This window comes from Ischnura elegans, chromosome 11, assembly GCF_921293095.1.
Source record: "Ischnura elegans chromosome 11, ioIscEleg1.1, whole genome shotgun sequence".
In the NCBI taxonomy this organism is placed as follows: domain Eukaryota; kingdom Metazoa; phylum Arthropoda; class Insecta; order Odonata; family Coenagrionidae; genus Ischnura; species Ischnura elegans.
This window is the reverse complement of record NC_060256.1, coordinates 52,771,721-52,789,621: the sequence shown is the minus strand read 5'-3', so window position 1 is coordinate 52,789,621 and position 17,901 is coordinate 52,771,721. Positions and strand designations below refer to the sequence as shown.

The 17,901-nt window shown below is 34.5% G+C and overlaps 1 protein-coding gene across 5 annotated transcripts in view; it reads left to right on the top strand.

The window, feature by feature from the left end:
* Positions 1-17,468, top strand: part of LOC124167878 (pleckstrin homology domain-containing family D member 1-like) — a 45,986-nt gene extending 28,518 nt beyond the window's left edge. For 4 of the 5 annotated variants that reach the window (XM_046545939.1, XM_046545936.1, XM_046545940.1 and 1 more), the window contains 6 exons: positions 710-882; positions 1,035-1,125; positions 3,298-3,499; positions 3,913-4,062; positions 8,615-8,737; positions 12,055-17,468. In XM_046545939.1, coding sequence (XP_046401895.1) covers positions 710-882; positions 1,035-1,125; positions 3,298-3,499; positions 3,913-4,062; positions 8,615-8,737; positions 12,055-12,155 — 840 coding nt within the window. In that variant the 3' untranslated portion in view covers positions 12,156-17,468. The remainder of the gene's footprint in view (positions 1-709; positions 883-1,034; positions 1,126-3,297; positions 3,500-3,912; positions 4,063-8,614; positions 8,738-12,054) is intronic. The other variant, XM_046545937.1, reaches the window with a different exon arrangement.
* Positions 17,469-17,901: the final 433 nt, after the last annotated feature.

The following is a 17,901-nucleotide window of genomic DNA, read 5'->3' as shown; positions in this document are numbered from 1 at the left end:
AATTGCACAGCCACTTTTCCAGCACATTTTTCAGTCTAGTGATGCTCGCTTATTATGCAGCACGTACAATAACGGTGAGCGAGCGAGCGACTGAGAGTCTGGAGTGGAATGCTCACCGCTTATATATCATCAGGCGAAGGTTACTGAGGCTTCTAGAACTTTCCACAATATTCAAGGGAAGCGGCTGCTTGTCGACTGGGCCTCCGAGCAGTCGCTGCCTTTGACTTCGCGCGAATATCGTTGCTACAGGCTGCCGGACGGTCGCCTCAAGCACATCAGTCCAGAAAAAGATTCAATTCTTTACAAAGTATTGCAGTTTGAATTTAGTTAGTTTTCGTGTTATCCCTCTGTGTGTGTTAGAGTTTGTCACAACTTCTATTATGTAATTATTTTGCTAGGGTTGATTGCAATCATGAGGTATAAAGGTGTTATGCTCACAATTTGTTCATCTTCAGAAATTTTATTTGAGCATAAACTTTCTGTGATATGATTTGACCACCATCTTTTTTCCTCCCTATTGGCTGCTCGTACATATTATGCATTTATGTCCTCTCATTACCGTGGAAGTTCTGGATTTTTGGAATAAATTAAAGTATTACTCAACTCAGTACACAAATCTTGTCGTATGATTTTGTTGAGACCTTACTTTTAAAAGCAGAACCCTAACACTCTGTGATTGATTAGTAATCAGGGATGTGTTTGAATGCAGGAAAACCTGTCAGATCTGGAAAAGGAGAAAAAGAAAATCCTGGGGAATCTCAAAGAATCTGAAAAAAAGAATTCTCATTTATCTCAAGCAACTCAGAATCTAAAGCAGCAGCTGCAGGAAATCGAAGAAGACACTAAATTTTTGCTATCAGAGAAAGGTGAAATTGAAAGAAGGTCAGTTTTAACTTACATTGCCTTTGATTTTTGCTATTTATTTGAATTTCTGAAGTATTTATGAACATATTTGTGGCAGGTAAATGACATGCCATTTAAGACCAGTTAATTTATTAGTTCTAAATGATTAGTAAATTTTCATTTTTATATAGGCTCATTGAAAATGAACTGCGAGCTCAAGTTTTGGAGGAGGAAAAGGAGTTGATTTGTCAGCACTCATCAGAACTCTTGTCATCGTTGAATGTAAGTCATGTAATTCAAATCACAACACACGCTCCAAAAACAACGTACACACCCTCGGATACTCCTACAGAGTCTGTTTAAAAGGTCCATACCACTCCATTGCCACTGTGTACAATAAGATTCCTATCACCATCCGTTCCATTTCCTCATCAATCCAATTCAAAGCCAAACTGAAAAATGTGTTAATTGAAAAGAGCTACTACAATGTAAATGAGTTTTTAACTGGTGTTGTGTAATAACCTATGACCTCAATCCCACTGATAGCTGTGTGTTTGTATAGCTCGTTTGTATCGTATTTTATTATATGTTAGCATTTTATGCTGTATTATCTTGGCGAAACTCATGGATGTATTATCCCAGTGAAGTTAATAAAAATTATTATTATTATTATTATTATTGTTGGCCACATAGGTCATGAGCTTATGTTTTTAGTCATTGGCCACTGAAATGGTCAGAAGGAAGCAACTTCTTTCAGTGTTCAGATTATTTTCCAACTATTGACATGTAGAGTGAAGGGATCTGGTTATATATTCTGTGTGGAGGAAGATGGAAGTTATTATTGGGTGGTGAAAATTATGGCTTTATAAAATCTATTTCAAAGTTAAACAGTGTTGAGATTGTGGCTGGGAAGGGGTAAAGTTGTATGAACTGAAAAATTACCTTTTCTTCCCTTTAAAGGAAAAATTATTACTCTGCAAGAAGCAAAAAAGGAAGTGAATTTATAAAATAAATTTTACATGAGAGTTTGTTGGTTAAAAATAGAAAAAATACATTTTCACTATTGCTATGGTACCTCTCAGGGTCGGCCCTAGCAGGTGCGGGGCTAGGGGCGAACCTTCAGTGCGGGAGCCTTCACTTAAAATATTAAACCTTATACCCCATCTACAAACTCCTTCAACTACCTAGCCGCGCCTGCTCTCACTCATGTCAAGTTCTCTCTCTCGTTGTTACCACTCACAGGACACAGTTCTGTGTTGACAAACGCAATGCACAATAAAAATTACTGCATTATTATTCCTTTTTCATAATATTATCTTTTGTCTAGCACGGACTTAACAATACAGTAATAGTTGAAATTGCGTTTTCAAAACTATCGTATATTTTAATTTTTTTTTCACAAACGCGGGGCCCGGGGCGGTCGTCCCGCCCTAAGGCCTGCCCTGATACCTCTTATGAACTGTATTGCAAACAAAGCACATGCCGGCCTCGGTGGTGCTGGGGTAAAGTCTGCCTAAGCGAAGGTCATGGGTTCAATTCCTGCCTGGTCAGGTTGGCCCTATTCAGAGCATGGGTGTTTGTGATTGTTCAGCATTGTTATTTATTAGATTCCCCTGTAGTAAAGGTCTTTCATGCACTGTTTTTGGGACGGTGAAGATTAGTATAAAATTAAAAAAAAAACATTTTTTTATGATTTGTTTCAAGATCATTCAAAAGGCCTCAATATTTTGCTCTGAAAAATTGTTTGATGTGATCTATAATAGCTCACCAAATTTCAATTAAATTAATCTCATAGATTTTTCATGGTGGATATTAAATCCTGGATTTAATCTTTACAAACATAGTGGTAATAGAGTACTTGCATGAGTGAGGAATATGACTGGAATGTTATTCATTTGGTAGATTCTGTTATCCTAACTCTAAATTTTGGTTTACTGCCCCTATTTGATGTGATGTTCATTTGAATATCAATGTTGAAAATGCACTGATTTTGCATTGATGTTATTTGTGTGAAAACGTGTGTTCTTTGGCTCTCTGCTGAGTAATGTCGGAATGCATACAGGGCTCTTGGATGGCTGAACTTTGTTATAATGCCGTATAACTTTTCTCTTTTAAAAAAAATAAGGTTTTCTATCTATAAACAATTTCCAATTGTTCTTCATCACTTTGAGCCCATGCACAAGGCCAAGGAGTTGGCAAGAAGTAGTTAACTGCTTGGCATGAGCTGGTAATGTCATCAACATTCAAGGCATTCAATTTTTCACTGTGGAAGTAGGTGATGAAGAATTCGGGTGCTGATTTAAAAAATGGAAAAATATGTGTCTCTTAATTTTCCAATCTCTCTCACTAAAGAAAACAAAATTGTGATGGAGCTCATTGTGTACCGAGGTTTGAAGCAAACCAATGATTGCATTTTGCATCATTTTAATGTTGTTAATGATAACATTCTTGCAGGACTTGGTGGCCCAAAGAGGCCTCGCTGAAGCAGATCTTCGATTGGAGGTATCTGCAAGACTTGAGGCTGAGAGGCAGCTGCAGTCAGCCCACACGTCAGTGCAGAACTTAGAGGGTGCACTGGCTCTTGTTGATGTTCCTGGTGATGGAATCAGTGATTCTCTCCGTTCCAAAATATTACCTGATGTTAAAAAGCTTAGGCGTAAGTAGGCACTATCTTCTCTTGCACTTGAGATGGGTTCAACATTTTAGTCAAAGCCAAACTTAAGAGCTGGAAACTCTGAAATGTTTATAAAAAATTCAATTCATTGAATAAACTGAATCTTCTATGCCACCATTCTATTCGCCTATGAAAATAGTACTCAGGTTAGGCAAGCTTCTTTTTTCCCCATGGTACTTCAACAGTATTGCACTGAATATAGTCCCCATTTTTTGTTACATCCAATTGAAAAGTAAGTGCTAGGACTATTTGAATGCTAATGACTCTTTTAAGTTGTCAAAAATTGAAGATGTTCCTCTTTCCAAAGAAAATTGGTGACTAACATTTTGAGTTAAACTCTCTTCCTACTGTAATTAGTGATGCTGATTATGGACTTATGATTTGTCTCTTTCCAGAGTTTTTCGAACAGATTGCCGAAGAAGCCAAAATAGATGCCAATATGCCTGTAATCATGAAAAATTCTCTATATGCTAAAAAGGCTATAGCTAAAAGAGCCATTGCTCAGCAAATGGAGCAGAATCGAATGGAAAAAGCAAAAACCTTAGGTAAAATAAAATAAAGCTAATGTAATTGTTGGCTATATTATTGCTATTCATTGATAAAGGTGCATTGAATTGGTGCATCTCGTGATTAATATTACTGGTGACACTTTCAAGATTTTACTGAGGGATGTTGACCAATTAGTAATGTATAATTAAACACTTTCCTGTCCAATTATATGTATGAACTTTTTTGGGCTTATCAACGGGTAAGAAAATTGGAGTCAGCCAGCATTTCAGGTTCCGACTCAAGGCCTGTTCTTGTTCTCAAATTGAGCCTTGAGAATGGGTGAGTATTCAGAGTCCAAGACATTTGCTGCCATCAATTTTCTTATCTTGGAAGTAAGGAAATAAAACTTTGCAAGGTTCACTGTTATTTAATTATGGGCACGACCCGGGTTTCGTAACTTGGTTGCATCGTCAGGTGACTCATCTTGCATGCATCATACATTTATACACAAAGTACACAAATAACTGTGAGGACATCTATCGGAAAGGAAAAAGACTGGTTGAAAGAGCGGGGGTGAGGGTTAAACACGGACTGATATAGGGAGAGGGGGTGTCTCCCTTCCCCTTAAATAACAGTGAACCTTACAAAGTTTTATTTCCTTACTTCCAATATGGAGAGGTTTCACAAAGTAAAGCCTGAAGTTATTAGTTAAATTTTCTTACCCTTTGACAAACCAAAGAAAATTTCATACAAAATAGGCCTATACGTGTATTGTAAATTAATTTGAAGTGGCTTACCTCCTGACCAGTCGAGTCCTGTTTTGAATGTATGTACGTATTTTCTTCCTTTGCTTTCTGGGCAACTGGATTGGTTCTCGAACCTCAATCCTTTGCCTTGTGTATCTGAACTATCAAGTGTTAATTTAGTGTTAGGAACAGAAACTACTATGTTTTATGAATGCCAATATGTGTTCAATATAGTAGTATAAAGACTCATTTTTTCAGAGAAATTCATTCTGTGAATATTTGTTTTGATTTCAAAAGACTATGGAATAGTTCAGCATTTCCTCTTTTCGTGTTCAAGGCAAAACTTTTTATGCATGTGCTGTACATAGCTTGTTACCCATTTTGATACTTTTAATTTCTTTTATTTTGTAATTTTTCAAGAATGTATATAGGAAGTGCCTTTTGTGTTTTTGATGTGATTGTGGCAATGTTGCATTACATGGTACATATTTGCCAAATATTTTTAATATTAAATATTTTGAGAGGCTTTTGCAAATTAGTCGCTGCTTTATATAATCAATAAGTAAGGGATCATTTTAGATAATACTTTCTTGAGGTATACTCCTGAATGGTTAAGTTAGGAAAAATGTTTATTTTTGTTGACTACATATTTCCTTCTTCCATTTTATATGCAAATCATATCATTAGGCTTAACTTCTCTGGAATGCTGTGAACACGTATACATAGTTTCCTTTTGCAAGTCATTTTAATTAAAAAAATGTGACTAAGGCTGCTATTCTGGATGAGATTATGGCCATGCATTTGCCAAGATTGTGGGAAAAGTTGTAATTTTCAGGACTATTATGACCCAGTCAGAATTCAGTATTTTTTAAACCAAATAATCACAGTTGAAATTCTATAGGAAGTCGTATATTTTAAGATTTTCAATTGCAAAAAAAAGTGTGGATTCATTTAGGATGTATCTTATCATCTGGTATCCACAAAATAAAAAAAAAAACACATGAAGAAACTTCAGATATACTTAACCCTTAACTGATGCTGGTAAATTACATATTTATTTTTGTATAAATATAGTAAGATTATTTTCTGTGGTAAAATTCATTCATATTTTCAATGATGCTTATTACCAATGGCTACAGAATAGATTTTGTAGGCTAACAGAAGTTTTGTGTAGCTATTAATTTGTTGGCCATGCCATAGTGAAGGGCAAGAGTATTCAAAGAAATCTATTCAGTGACTATATGATTAGATTTAAAATTTATCTGCATTGTTTTAATTCAAGGGTAGCAGACACACTGGCTACTGGTCACTTTTTTCTTAAAAAAAGCATGCCACTGGTTAGGGGTTCAAGGTTAGGGTATGGATCTTGTTTTTTTTTATTGTAATGTCACCCATAATTGTATTGTGTGCGAAAGGATTCACCTTTTCTAACAAGTGTATAGAAGAGGGTGGTCAGCTAAATTTCAGCTGTTTTCTTCAGTGGAGACTTATTGAGCTCTTTAGTGAATGAGTTTTAATGATTTTTCATTTATTGTAGATATAAATTTATATCTTTACATTGGAAAAACTGATTTTCATGTGCTGGGATTCAAATGGATCAGTATGTATTGGTAACTATGTTTTAAGAAAATTGTAAAAATCTTCCTCCTAATTTTAATCTCTTTGTGGAAAATGAAAGGCAGTTATGGAATATAGTCGATCAAACCTAAAAGAGCAATTGGTCACGCTTGTGTTGAATTCAAAACAAAATGACAATAGTGAATGTTTATGAAATTTGCCATTGACTTTCAGTAAGGTGCACCATTTGTTATGAGCTGATCTTTTAGTTTGAGTGTGTGGTCACGAACAAATATTTTATGTGTCAGAGCTGGTACTCGGTGTGCATGAAAATTCAATCGTTAGCTGTGTTCTTGTCTCCATGTTTGTGGGTGTTGGTTTCAGCCTCTACCCCTGCATTACTTGATTCAACATGCATGCCATGCTACTTCTGAGGCTGCCTGTGTTCCATCCTTATATTTTATGACATGATCTTTTATTGTCATGTTTTCAGATTGCAACAAAATTCACATTTAAGTTTTCTATCTGCCTTCCTATTTTAAAGTTGTAAAAATGGAAAAAAATTCTGGTGACAATAATTAACCCTCTTAGTGCCACAGGGCAATACATATATCGGCTTGTGCTTCACGAGAGAGAAGTGAATGAGCTGATATAGAGCTTAGGCGGGATTCAAAATCATAATAAGTTGATTTTTGTTTTATCCTTTATCCAATGTACTAGAATATTATAACCAACAAATAATTCCTTTTCAGTAATATAAAAAAAACATTGTATTGATGTGTAAAGTAGTAACTTCACGTTATGTTTTTTATTAAATAACTACAAAATTCTTAAATTTACCATGACACTTTTTGCTAGTACCATTAAATTTCAGTGGCACTTAGAGGGTTAATGGCATTTATTGTAGATTCCATTGTCTCTTTTCTGGTGGGGGAATTAATTGACAGATTACTTGGGTTTTGCTTCAAGAGTTCTCAAAATTAGCTTTGCCTATTTCTTTCCAATTTTTATAAAGACCTACGCACTTAAATTTTTAGAAACAGTTATTCATGGCTGCAAATGCTTTTGATTAGACCAAATGATCAAATTTTGAGGATTAGATAAGATAAGATCGTTGATTTGCTCTAATTGTTTAGAAAAATGGTCAGTAAATTTCTTTCTAAAATCTTAATGATATTTCATTGCTCAGTTTTTGTCGTTGAAATAGAGATGGAGAGTAAATTTAATTTCTAGTAAAACTGGTGTAATTTTCTGGTTCTATCGAAGAATTCCTGTTACATTCCTATTGTACGGGAAGTACAATGCTCTATTATTTCTCTTAAAAAAATATTTTTTATGATATACTAGCTGACCCGGTGAACTTCGTACCACCTAATAATCAATGAAAAGTTTAGTTACATCATTTGCAAATCAAGAGTGGCTGTACTGATTTTAATAATTTTTTACTTATAACAAAATAAGAAAAAGATCACTAAAACTACAAAAATAAGTATTACAATTGCTTGCTAGAAAGATAGTTTCTGTATTTAATCTGCATAGGGTAGGCCATGACACGTAAATGTATGCTTATTTTTTTCAATGAATTTTCTAATTTTTATGTTTTACCTTAGGAAATTTTAGACTTTGAGATCTTATTAAGCAGTTAATAAAGTCAACATTTAAGGTTGTTTGGCAACTCAAGACCGATATTTGACTTACGCTCAAAATCTCGTGAAAATAGCCCCTAGGAAGCAGCATTAATATGCCATGACTTGTGGCGCGCCAGTATAACTCAGTTCAGAATAGTGCACTGCGTATCCCGGATACTAGGGAAATTGGACACCTATATGTATCCGCCGCTGAGCCGTTCTCGGGTTATAAATGGTGTAACTAACATGTTTTTCGACTTTGTTTTATATATATATATATATATAAGATTCTCATAGAATGAATGATACTCATTTTAATACAGAACTGGAGGAAATTCAGATTAGCGTTGAAAAGTGAGATTTTCATAGCTGGTGTATAAAGCTTTTGAAGGTTGTCAACTTTTTTTAGTGAATGCCGTCAATTCAGTGATTCATGGACATTTCCAGAAGTTACTTTGACTTCAAGTAAAATTGTTGGTGATACATACTTTTAACTTACACGTTGCTCTCTGCAAGCCCCCTTGTGTAAATATGTATGTATAGGTGCAAGCTTTCAGATTAAGTTCTCATCTTTTTTATATCCTTTTGTTATTTTACTGGAAAAAGTTTATTTTTTTGGCTCATGCTTTTTAGTCTGGTTTTTGCATGTAGATGGATTTCTTTCTTTTTGATTTTAGGATTTGACTGCATGGAAACTTCTTCAGTTGGTGGTCCACTTAAACGGTCATTATCCATAATGATTACTAAAAAGAGTCTTCGACCAAACATAACAAGGTCTTGGTCCTTTAGAGGTGGTGTTGGTGAGTAAGATGTGATCTAAATAAGTTTCACTTTAAACTGAATTAGTCAGGTCTGGCCAGGTGGAAATTCCTGATTACCAAAGTGATTAACACAACCTTTGATTTCACCTAAATACAGTGGCATAACTAGGAATATGCTTTGGAGGGGGGTGAGAGGGGATGGGGAAGGGCGACCTCCCACCCTTAACCCCCCTTTTAGGAAAATTTTGGAAAAATGACATGACTGCGAATACATTTTACATAAGTTTAGCCCTTAAAATTTGGGTTTCATTTAAAGTTTACGTTAAAATTTACTCTAAGTCAAAACTAGACAATGTTTTGAATATTATTTTTATTTCTCTGAGGCTTTGGGGGGGCATCTACCATACCTTTATCCCCCCATAGTTATGCCACTGCAGACTTATAAATTAATATTGGGGGGGCCCATATCGGAGGTCTTGCCCCGGGAAGAGGTTAAATTCAAAGTGTGTCGCAGCACCGAAACACTACCATGATTCACACTACTTGATTCAGTTGCTTAATCTCATAATTATTTGTTTCTACACACATTGTCGAATTTATTTTAAAAGGTAACTATCGTCAGACATGGGAAATAAAAATTACTAATATATTTTTGTGATTTCATAAAGCATATTATAACTTAATTATTTTCTTGAATTATTGAGGAGGCTCCGCCCCCCCAAATGAATCTTTGAGGGGGCTCGGGCCCCCTCAGGTCCCACGGAGTCGGCGCCACTGTGCCACTGCCTAAATAGGTAAAATTTTTCATAAACATTTACATATTTAGCTTACACGACATATTTTTCCGCTTTAGTTATGCTCTTTCAGTGGCAGGATTTTTGAGGAAGTTACAAAGTTTGTGTTATTTACTGTGGTTAACTTTCACTTGTTAACATCTCGGGTAAAAATTATTCACTATGGACTGTTTGACAATAATATGCGGAGCACTGCAATAGTTCTCTCAGTGGGTACAAACTGTTGCAAAATTTGATTCCTAAGCAAGATACACTGAGTGTCGATATTATGCTAAATACTTTTGAGAAGGCCAATTATCACATTGTGACCCATATATGTCACAGCATCATATGTATGTTGTTGTCATATTGTGCTAAGCATACAGTGTTATGTATCACACTGTATGTATTACACTGTGCTATCTCTCATCTTTTCACGCGACCTGCCTTCCTACTCCCCAACTTTTGAAACACGCTGATAGCATGAGTCACATATGTACTGTGTTCTTCGGTGACAACCAATAACTTTCCGCAATGAGTGTTTTACTCTGTATGATTTCAGCAATAGGAATGGGCACCAAATATAAAAAAGAATAAATCCAAATATGATGCATTTCCGACCTAATTTAACTTTGTTAATCATGTTTCCCTCACTCATAAGTATCGGTTTATTAAAGAATCACTAGTTCTTATATTAGATGGCACCCAAAAGCAATGAAATGTTTTCACTACAACAGCATAAATTTGCTTCAATGAAGTAAAAGTAAGATGGTTTTCGGATTCAGTGCACAAGAATATATGGTACTCCATCTACAGAATTTGAAAAAAAATGGTAGAACCGTAAAAATGCAGGCCTGTGTTATTAGCATTAGACCCAAACAAGACAAGACAGGCTGGAAACTCAACTGCACAAATCACTTAGCTCGCACGTTTCTGCCGAGAAAAAAAGATTTCACAAAATTTCATGACCTTACAGGCTCGTCCTTTGCCCCACCTTTCTCTCAGTGCCTTGCTGCTAGGAAGGCAGAGTTCCCATACACAAAGAAAACACTCTTCATCCCCATCATCACCCCTACCCTCCCAAGCTTTCGCAGCCCCCCCTCCTATCGCAGAGCGGATGAGTCGTTCTAGTTCCCCCTACTCGCTGCTTGTGATGCCCTCCGACGGGTTGTGTTTTTGTCATTATTATATTTAATTTATTACTTCACTCCTGCATATATCTTGGTTTTAAAAGTCTCATTTGACTGGTAACTTGGCTAGAATTCTTTTGTTGTGATGGTTTTTTGCCAAAAATAATGTATTCAATTAATTACAACATGTAAAACTTACAATTTCCAATTTATGTCAATTTAGACAAGCTTGACAGAAAAAATGCAGTGACTGTTGTATATTAGCAAAGGTTTCACAACGATAGTATCGTACTCATCTTTTAACGGGGCAATCACCTTTCGCCTTAATGTGTCTCCAAAATTTGAGGAAAAAAATACTGTGGATTTGTTTTTTACTCTTAAACCCAAGATATTATTTTAGTTTTTTTGGCCACTAATTTTTAGTCCTCATTATCTTTAATATCTAGGAAAAATGTGCATTGATCCAGAACCAACTCATAAAAATTATACACATAATGTAATTTTTTCTCAGTCTGCATTACTTTTATGTAAGTCTTTATTTTATAAAATATTATTATTGAAGTATTTTACCTGTAAATGGAGGTTATTCTACAGGTTGTGGTCTGTCATGTGGATTTTTTCATCCTACCTAGGGAAGTACTGTTGTTGCGGCTCAATGTTGTCAATATTTTTAATATATGTATGGTTTATTTATAATCAATTTTTCTATCATTCATTCATTTGAAAGGGCCAGCAAGTGTTGACTGTATATAAATAATGTTCAACCTGAAGGTTATAAATACAAAAATGTAAATTCAATGCAACTGAACCCTAAAAATTTATATTCAATGCCTCTTCAAAATAAAGCATAGTCATTTCTGCTTGCCACAATGCTAGTAGTGCACCTGCCATATGGGCTTTTTTGTGTATCGTTTGAGCCAGTCAGAGTAAAGTAAATGTAAGTTTAGCTGTAAACACTGTTAAAATTATTTAGCATGAATTTGCCTGTAGTAAATATTCTTCAGTGCATTAACACTAAAATCTATGGATAAAATTATTAGTTAGAGAATAAACGGAAGAATAAGAGCTGCTGTAGTTAAGATCCGCATTCGAAGTGGCACTCGGGCTTCATGCACACAGGATAATTGGTCAGTCCCTAGCACCATTCAGGCATTGAGCAGAAAGTATTTAGTATATGTTGAATACATTACCGCATTGAACCATGCCTGTAGTATCGATACAGGTGAGCAACTATTTCTGGGTATTTACATTTTGCTCAGGTATAATAATGATGAAATTATGCATACTAGTTAGACTGTATCCAGTGCTTGAGCACTAAACATCAAATCTGTGGATAAATTCGTATTTAATAAATATAAATTATTAATATAATTTACTTTGATCAGTGAAAGGATTTCAATGTAATGGTAACTCTTTTTCTATTTCATTATTAATCTCTCCATTGTTTTTACAGGGGCACTTCAGAATCTCGACACCAAGTCCCCGACGTCTGAATCTGCACCCTCTGTTGGGGCCCCGGCCTTGCCACTTGTGTCTGAGGAAGAAAGACTGTAATTGTTAAAAAGCAAGAAAATCGACTGGTAAATTTCTAAAAGAGTATAATATTTTGTACAATTTAGAGAAGCTTTTTAGATCGATATTTTGTGTATAACTGTACATTCCAGTTCCCCGGATGGTAGTGCCTATTCCTTGCCATGCTCATGATATTTCCAGGTACATACCATGTCAATGTTCTGTCAGTCATTCTGCCTTGGCTGATGGGAAAGTGGTTATGCTCAAATTGATAATACCCCCTTGTGGTTCTTCTTTGTAGATACGTTTGGAGAAAATGTCATGTTAACCAAAAAAAATTGAACATTGTATTTTATGAATTTGTTAATGTGGTTTAAGATGGCAATGTAGGTTCCTGTTTTGAAAAGTTATGTTTTAAATATCTACTTAAGAGATTTCAGTGAGATGTTTACTCAGGGGAAATCACAATGTTTTATTTGAGTGCAACTTTAATGATGTTGTTTTTATATTAGATGCTCATGTTAGCAACGAAGAAATTTATTTGGCCAGAGTAGCTTCAGCAATTTTATACTACACTCCTTGTTTTGTTGTTGTGTTGGTAAAAACAAAATATTATTGATATTTTCATGGTTAACAGTTGGTTTGGAGAAGCTATAAATGACCATATATTATATACGTGCATAACGTAATCAAGTGTTTTTGTTAGAAATTATGTCACATGGCCACCTGCACTATGCCTTTTTGACTCTGTGATCTATGAAGTCAGAACAATAAACAAGTAAATGCAAATCTCCAAAATAGGCACGCCTTAGAAAATACTTAAAACAGTCATCACGAGAAAATGTTGGCATAATTTTAGTGTGTAATATAATAAAGTTATACAATGACACATTACATCTTGCGACATGCCTTACTTTTAGGTATGCATTCCCTATGGTGATGTGTACCAACTTTGATGTGACTTGCCTTTGAATAAGGGGTCATTGGAGGGTAATTTGTTAGTGAGATTCATTTTTTTATATTAATTGCCAAAAATTGATGTACAAAATTTCAGCATTTGTTAAAATTTTTGCAGACAACCTGGATACATATTTATCTAGTTGATCATAAATTATTGGAACAACCTGGAGAAAATCAATGGGTTTAAGTTACCTATACTTGTTTCAATGCATTTATTTATTACCTTCTTAAATTAGTGGAAATTGGCTCATTAAAAGCTCATGGATGAGGCTTATTTCTTACTGGTGGTGGCTGTGCTTCAATATTAAAAATTGTTTAAAATGCATTTTATTTACAGCTATGTACTGTTTGATCAAATTGTAGAATAGAGACAGTTGTATTCAACCAGGCCTTGCCCATTAATTGCCTCGTTTAGAGAATCGTCATTTCTCATTAGTCTGCTACGTTATGCTTAGAACATGTCCAAATATTTTTTAGGGAAGTTTGGCAAGTCAAGAGGCACTTTAAAAGCCTCTCTGTATGCATTGGTGTACAAATTATTCTTAGTATTAGGCTCACGTAGAGGTTGTGCTCCTGTAGTCGAGTCCATCTTTAGCTCTTTTGAGCATAAATACTGTCATGGACTATTAGGAGAGTGTTATTAGAAAAGAACTGCTTTTGTGTTATAGGCTCTAAAAGCCATGTTTTTTTTTAGTTATTTTTACAAAAATACATAGATACATTCCTGTACATTTCAAACCGTTCCAAAACTGATAGAAAAGAAATATTTGAACTCATCAAGGTTTTGATATTTGCTGCTAAATTATCATTTTTTTTTTACTCTTTGCATTTGCATGAAAAGAATTTTACCTATAATAATTTTATTCTTATTTGTTGAGATCATACTGCTATATTCAGTATTGATGTAGTTACATATTAAGCCCTTGGAAGTGTGAAGAACAGTATTTGGCACTAGCAGAGAGGTAGCTGTAGAGATTTTGTTGCTCTTTATTTATTGTTAATCAGTCTGAAGTATTGGGCCTTATGCAATATTCATAATGCTTTTGTGTCGTAAAAGTAATGCCATTATTCTGATGGTGTATTTTGTACTTAAAAACTTTGGATGCAGAATCATGGCCCAAATATTTTCTCAAACAGGATTGGTAAGCCATTTGGTACATTCTATTCATAATGAAACACAAAGGAATATAATGCCTGTGATCTTGTTGACATGCATTTTATTTTGCTTTTTTTTTAAGATTTTGAAGTCTGTTTTCCTGCTTGCGAGTATGTGTAATGGTAGATAGCTTGGGATATTATTCTCAAATCTTAAATGGTTTGCAAGTTAGCTTTAGGGAATCTTGAAAGCATGGCTAAACAAATACATAGATTAAAAATTTGTTAATTTCACACTTAATTTTATTTGGTAAACCCCTTCCAGGATTCAGCACTCATGCATCATTCTCTGGGGAAATATGTGTTAATATTTCTCTTCCCCTTCCTCTTACTTGACATTACTTCCCTTGTACCAATCAGAAGTGCCTTCTTCCTTAATAATTTATGGTATTTCTTTTTAAAATGACATGTGTGTGTTGAAATTGGTTGGGGTTTACCAAATAAAAAGTTGTATTGAAATTAAAAAGTGTCAATCGATGTATTTATGTGTTCCCATGTCATTCTCATGTCTGTCTGAGCTTGTGGAGAAATTATTGGGGTAGGTATAAAGGATGGGAATTTTTTTTTTCCATGTATGTCTTTTGAAATTATGGCTGGTTATCTTACACTGATCTTCAAATGACTGGTTGAAATTTGGATTTCACCAATAATTCATACCTTATATGGATTGGATAACGTAGTTGTAGTCCTTTCAGTGGCAAGGGCATCAATCAAAATATCCTTGGCATATGAGACTTGCTAGCGGTAGTCTGTCCAAGCGTTTGTTGACTTCCAGTTCCACCTTTCTTTTTACGTTTAACCAGTGATGGTACTTACTTATTGAACTTGACAACAGCAACAACTTGAAGCTTAAGATTCAATGTATCTTGTCACATAAGTGCATTTTCGATTTCATGGCAATCTCTCGTGGCAAATCCTTAAGTAATATACTAGGAAAGAATACACTTGGAGTACCTCTGGAGTAGACTGATTTATTCTCATAACTGATGCAATTTCTGAACTCATTAAGCATCCCCTAGTTTCTTTAAAATTGCTTCATTCTACGAATGCATGAGACATGCTAAAGCTAGTAATTTTCCTATCAATTTTAATGTTGTTACATATTACCTTGCTGTCAGCATCAGCTTTTTAAGGCATTAATGAATGTTGCGGTTCGGTATTTGTTTTATACTCAATTCAAGTCAATAACTTTCATTTAGCATTTATTAATTTTTGATGTGGCTAGTTTGGAAATGAAGTACTTATAACTGAAATTTTGATGAGTCTACATGGAGTCAGTTATACGACAGAAGTCTACATAAATAAAAATCTAGTGCTTCATCAAAGTCATTGTGTTAAAATTTAAGAAAGTTGTGACAGGTGTTAGCCATATTCAACTCAAGTCAATGAATCTCATCACTTAGGTACATATTTGGTTTCCCATTACATATTTTGTTATCAAAAGCAGTGATATGATCATCATGCTAGCAGAGCTTCTGATGACCGTACAGTGCTCTCTTTGCAGGATTTACATGGTGTTTTGGCAGTTTTTCTTACATTCCGCAATTTTTGGGTTGCATTTAAACAACAAGTACTGGCTGGTTTACTTTTTACCAATCTCATTTGAGGCTGATCTATAGGGTTAATACATGTGCATTTACATCACACAGTGGACTTCAGTTTGTTTCTTTTTTACTTTACTTTAAAAACCATGTTGGGCTTACTATTTACATTTCGTGTACATGCATTTGAAATAAGATGTTTTGCATTAGAGAATATCATTTATATTTATGTGAGGTTTGTTTGGATGAAAATAATTGTACTTCCCTTGTTGCTTCTATGTGATAGCTTTGAATTTACTTTGTAAGGTGATGATTTGCATTGCAATTTTGTTGCAGAAGCAATTTGCTGAGAACATATTAACTTCAGTAATCAAATAAGTTCATGTTCGCGATGAGGGAATTGTGTATGTACATATTTGTTGTTGCATTATCAGTCCGTAATTTATCTAGGTCTGCCTCTAGTCAGCTGTATGCTTTTTGGATTCTAAATGGTGAAAATTGAAAACATATCATCTGGGGTAATTTGGTGACGAAGGTGGAAACTTTGGTTGCCATTGTTGTGTAAGCTGAAATTAACGAGTATTTTCTGACCATTTGTAATCAATATGTATGTCTTGAATTTGTTGGCGATAGAATAATGTCAACAGCTTTTTCATTTACAAATTTTCTAGCCAATGTTTGGCAATTGTATATATTGATGTTATCAGGCCTCGAGAGTTTTTGTAAACCAACGCATAGCAGAAAAAGTTCTTAACCTCTACTAAACTGGAACACTAAAGATTGAGATCTGTTTCAGAACTTTTTCAGCTTTGTGTTTGTTATAAAAGTTCTCAAGCCTTGATGATGCAAAAATAGAGTTACGAAATATTGGAGAGAGAATTGATTAATCAAAAATAAAATATTAGTTGATGTTGACTTATCTCCAATTAATTCTGCACTCATAAAAAGCTAAAAATTATGATCTGAAAACCTAAACATATCACTGATAGAGGCTGCTGTAGATAAAGAAGTGGCAGTTACCTTGTAAAAAATCTGTATCGACAATATTGAAGCCATTAATATCAGTGGAAATTTTGTGTAGTCAGTCCTGTGATAACAATCAAAATCATGAGTGTCCAGTATCTTCATGCTGTGTAAACTCTTAGTATGGAAACAATCAATTTCCTATGTGACTAGTGAAGATCATATCCAATGTTGACATTCTTTTAGTAAAATTTTCAGTATGTAAAAAGTATTTGACTTGTATTTTGAAATCTGTGAGATCCCTAATGTAATTCAAAGTGAAGATAATTATGACTGATATTGAGATGCTTTATGTACACGTTAGGCTGTGATATAGATGAATAGCACAAAAGTCCTGTGTGCACTCATGTATAATCAACCATCAGTGATGTTATGATGAATATTATTTTATGAACTAGTGTTTTCTTTGTAACTATTTGCAGATATCTGATAATTTGTTATCTGATTGGAGACAATGTTCTCTGAAATTTTATGGGACCTTTGTGGTGTTTGAATCTATGTTGAGATGTTAGTTCTTCAATGTTACACTGCTTATATAAAAATAGAGCTGAATAATCACAACCAAGATATAAATTTTGTAACCCTCAGATTTGCAGTAATGTTACATGTTCACCTCATTTGTTTTTTGTGAGTGGACTGCAAGAGGTTACTTGAGATTAATAAAATTAATCCAGTTCATCCCATTTTGTTTTATTTCTTGTGCTGGATAATAGGTGGGAAGATATGTATACTGTATTTATCGGAATATAGCCCCCCTTTTTTTCCAAAAATGTCCATGGTACAAGTAAAGGGGGCGACTGTATTCAAACGCATTTTTTTTATTTTTCTGAAACTGAAGCCTCAAAATTAGGGCGGGCCTATATTTAGAGAAATACGGTATGTTTCAGATTCAGGTGAACTATGGTTGGATAAGGTGAGCAGATGCAATTTTTTCAAAGCATTTGAAGGGAAATAACTGAGAATCATGAAAGAAAACCATTCAACACAAGTAATTCCACATCATTTGCTTCATTATCATAAATCAACAATCCTAAGATTGGTTTGATGCAGCTCTCAATTCTGCTCTCCTATCCACTAATCTTTTCATTGCGACATATTTCTTCTCTTTT